The 4,324-nt window shown below is 34.4% G+C and overlaps 1 protein-coding gene across 1 annotated transcript; it reads right to left on the bottom strand.

The window, feature by feature from the left end:
- Positions 1-1,191: 1,191 nt before the first annotated feature.
- Positions 1,192-2,343, bottom strand: LOC116269829 (olfactory receptor 5D13). Its single transcript, XM_031653984.1, has one exon. The coding sequence runs from the start codon at positions 2,200-2,202 to the stop codon at positions 1,264-1,266; it is 939 nt and encodes a 312-aa protein (XP_031509844.1). The 5' UTR covers positions 2,203-2,343; the 3' UTR covers positions 1,192-1,263.
- Between the last annotated feature and the right edge of the window lie 1,981 nt (positions 2,344-4,324).

Here is a 4,324-nt window from a genome sequence, read left to right as displayed (position 1 = left end):
TTTAACCTTGTCTTGTATCTCACTCAGCCTCCTTGCGATCCATGCTTTGAATTCTTTATCTGTTATTTTTGAGTTTTTATTTTTATTAGGAACCATTGCTGGAGAACTGGTGTGATAGGAATATAACTCTGCAATTATTTTCTTCACTAATTTAACCAGGTCAGTCACTCTTCTCACTTCCATTCTTTACTTGAGAGCCAGTCATGGTTTTTCACTTCAGGTAGGATATAGAGATTCACTGCAGTCAAACATTTCCATAACTTTTTAAAAGACAAATTGCTACTGTTTTGATCATCTCAAATGTAAACAGAAATTTTTTAAATGTTGATTTAGTAGTTACAAATGTAAACTAGATAAAAAATAAAAGGTATATTGCATAATATCATGGATATTCAACAATGTTGCAAAGGGCATGGTTTTGTTCCTTGTAAAGACTGTAGTATTCCACTGTGTATTCATCTGCTGATGTACACATAGGCTGTTAACATATTGTGAATATTGTGAGTAATACTGCAATGAACATGAGAGTGAAAGTATCTCTTTCATGTATTGATTTCATTTCCTTTAGAAATATACCCTGTATTGAAGATGTTGAATCATATGGTAACTCTATTTTTAATTTTTTAAAGAAGCTACATACTGTTTTCCACATGACTATTACCAACTTACATTCCCACCAACAGTATACAAGCTTTCCCTTTCTCCATGTCCATGCCAACACTTGTTATCTTTGACTTTTTCATGAGCCATAGTGACAAGTGTGAGGTGATATCTTGTATAATTTTGATTTGCATTTATTGGATGATTAGTGATATTGATAATATTTTCACATACCTGTTAATCATTTCCATGTCTTCTTTGGTAAAAAAAAAAAAATGTCTATTTAGGTCCTTTGGCCATTTTAAAAAGTCAGGGTGTTTGGGTTTTGTTTGCTATTGGTGTGAATGAGTTTCTTATATATTTTTATATTAACCTATTATCAGATATATGGTTTTAAAATATTTCCTTCTATTTTGTATTTTAAAATAATTTACAAATACTGCAACAGATGATATGAAAGCTTTAGTTTTTAGATTTTTTGGTTTCATGTCATTTAGAGCTATTTCACTAATTTCAAAAGGTTATGCTGGCATGAATATATTAACTGATAGTCTATTGATTAAATAATTTGAATAATCAATTGCACTCTAAGAGATGGGTAATCTGTAGGATAGTAAATCATTTTTTTCAGAAATAACGTATCTAAGAATATTATATTCCGTGTTAAGTCAATTTGGTGACAACTAATTTTTCAAACATGTTCTTGACATCTTTGTTCCTAAGGCTATAGATCAATGGATTCAGCATTGGAATCGCCACTGTGTAAAATATAGAAGCCACTTTAACTATCAGGCTAGAAGTTTTAGGATTAGGAGCACAGTAAAGGAAAAGGATAGTTCCATGGAAGATGGTGATGGCCGTCAAGTGGGAGGCACAGGTGGAGAAGGTTTTCTGACGCCCACTTGCAGAAGGCATCCTCATAATGGTAATGAAAATAAGCATATATGATGTCAGAATGATAATTAGGCTGCTCACCTCATTGAATATGGCAATAATAAAGCATAGCATCTGGCTGACATAGGGGTCTGAGTAGGAGGCAGAAACAATTACAGAGTGGTCACAGACAAAATTATTTATAAAGGTAGATTCACAAAACGACAGTTCAAGAAGAAAATATGTGAGTGTCAGGGAGCACGCTATCCCCCATGTGTAGGACCCAGCCACCAGAAGAGCACAGAGCTTCTGAGACATAATAGTGGCATAGAGTAAGGGTTTACAAACCGCCACAAAACGCTCATAAGCCATTGCCGCTAACATGAAAGTTTCTGTCACTCCAAATATGCAAGCAAAACAAAATTGCATGATGCAACCAGAGAAAGATATGGTTCTGTCTTCCACAACCAAGTTCTGCAACAGTTTAGGTGTAACTACAGTGGAAAAACAGAAATCTACCAAGGACAAGTGGCTAAGGAAAAAGTACATGATCGTATGGAGTTTTGAGTTGAGTTTGATGATTATTATCATGCCCAGATTCCCCACTACAGTGACTGTGTAGACGAACAAGAAAACAAAAAAGAGTGGAACCTGGATTTCTGGGTATTGGGAAAAACCCAAGAGAATAAAAGTGGGTGTGCCACTTTGATTTCCATCAGATGCCATCATGATACCTGTTGGAATAAAAAGAAAAAAGTTATTCCTGAAAAGCAGAACTGGATAGGAAACAGAAAGAGAGAGAGGAAATAGGCTTCATGTGTTTCTATGATAAGTGATATAGAACAGTGATTCTCAGAATGTGGTCATCAAACCAGCAGTAGCAGCACCTCCTGGGAATTTCCTACTATTGCCAATTCTCCAGCTCCATCAACCATCTGAACAGAAATTCTGGGATGAGGCCCGCTATTTGTGGTTTAGCCAAGCCTACAGGTGATTTTGATTCCTCCTAAAGGGCAAAAACCACCATTTATGTGGAAAATATGTAGTAATCATTCTATTATTGAAAAGTCAGCCATTTTTAGTATGATTCACATAGAAGTGAAATATAAATTATGATATAAAATAAATTTTTAAAAAACTGAGAAACACAAAGGAAACTTTCCCATGGATCTAAGAATTACGCTGAGAATCAAGTAGGTGGTTTGGCACCACCATTAGTGGCACATAAATGTTAGTATCTTCTACCTTTGCTAAGCATAACACAGAATTAAATGACTGTGGAATTTAAGAATATAAATAAACCATAAAATGTATATAACCTATGCCTCCCACCTAATGCTTAAGAGTCTGCTGCGGAAGCCCATTTCTAAGATGTTTATATAGCTTCCATTAAAATTTTCATCAATGTATGTTATCTCATAGAGTGTTTTTACGGACATTTTGACAATTTGCTGAACTTTTATTATTTTATTAAATAAAGTCAATTAATTAAATTTTCACTATCTGTTTCTCAATGTGCTTTAGGTAATCTCTTCTAAGATATGCATATATATGTATGCATGTATGTACATAATATGTATTCTATATGTGCAAATGCAGAATATATTAGAAAAATAGAGACATCTGTAGTTGTCAACAATATTTTCATACAAAATATGTCCTATGATACCCTGAAAATGATATAATAAAAATTACACATTTTCTTAGCCAATGAGAAATAATCTATCTTTCATGAAAAGACAAACTTTAAGAAGACAGGAGAGTGAAAACAATAAAGTCATAAAATGAATGGAACTTGTTATGAGTGAAAACGCATGAATGAAGATATAGACAGGATGATGCAGCAGAAACACATGTATATTTCTTTTTTCATCTTTTCAGCTTTACCTGGAATGAGTGTCAAGCTCCAGTCCTATGCATTTCCTTAACATGTACTGCAAGCAACCCCCAACACAGAGCATTCATCATGAGCATATTCTTTCCAGTAACAAGTAGGCCTGGGTGATTACACTTTAAGCATTCATTATTCTTCACACAATGTTAATGAATGGCTCACCCTTCAACATTTGACCAGAGTAATAAAGGCTGCTACCACTGCTTGGGATACTCGGCACAGTTAACAGGTCAACAACAAAAAAGAATCTCAGAAAGAGACCTGATATTTAAGGGTTAGCTATTTCAAAAGCATTTCATAAACATCAATGGGTTGGCATTAGGCTTGTAATCAAGGCAAACCAAGCATAGGGAAGCTCAAAATCAACAAATATCTCATAAGGTTTTGGAGACTTTTCTCCATTGTTCCCTAGTGCCACCACTGGCAGTGTCTGTAATGCAAAATGTAATTCTAATAAATACTTCATGCTCTTTTGGTAAATTTAAAATGTCTCTAGCCATAAAAAGAGGCCTATTTAAGTTTTAGGGTAATCTACATGAGCTGAACCCCCATGTTAAAGAGGCCTATTTAAGTTTTAGGGTAATCTACATGAGCTGAACCCCCATGTTTTCCACCTGAATTGAAAGATAGCAAAAGATAAATTAACTAACCTGAAGCCAGAAGCTCTTGATTAATTTTCTGAGAATTTCTTCTCTGATTAATGAACCACAGGCATTTTTCTTCTCAACAGTCCAACATTCTTTAAGATAGCAGCAGGCTTGAGGCTCAAAAGTGGTAGTATATTTCAATGAGTGTGCCAGCAAAACAGCATTTTATTTCTAGTATATAAGAAATCTGAATACAAGGAAAAACCAAAAAGCCAAATCTATAATATAATTCTACTAAACTCTGGGTTTTATCTGTCCCCATGACTACAGAAAATAATTAGAGTTTCCTTGGTTGGCCTCCAAACACAAT

Source organism: Papio anubis, chromosome 12 (genome assembly GCF_008728515.1).
Source record: "Papio anubis isolate 15944 chromosome 12, Panubis1.0, whole genome shotgun sequence".
Taxonomy (NCBI): Eukaryota; Metazoa; Chordata; class Mammalia; order Primates; family Cercopithecidae; genus Papio; species Papio anubis.
The sequence above is the reverse complement of the archived record's forward strand: the minus strand, read 5'-3'. Positions and strand labels throughout refer to the sequence as shown.

Excerpts from the sequence above, each read along its gene's own strand:
- LOC116269829 (XM_031653984.1), bottom strand. The coding sequence starts at position 2,202 with ATGATGGCATCTGATGGAAATCAAAGTGGCACACCCACTTTTATTCTC.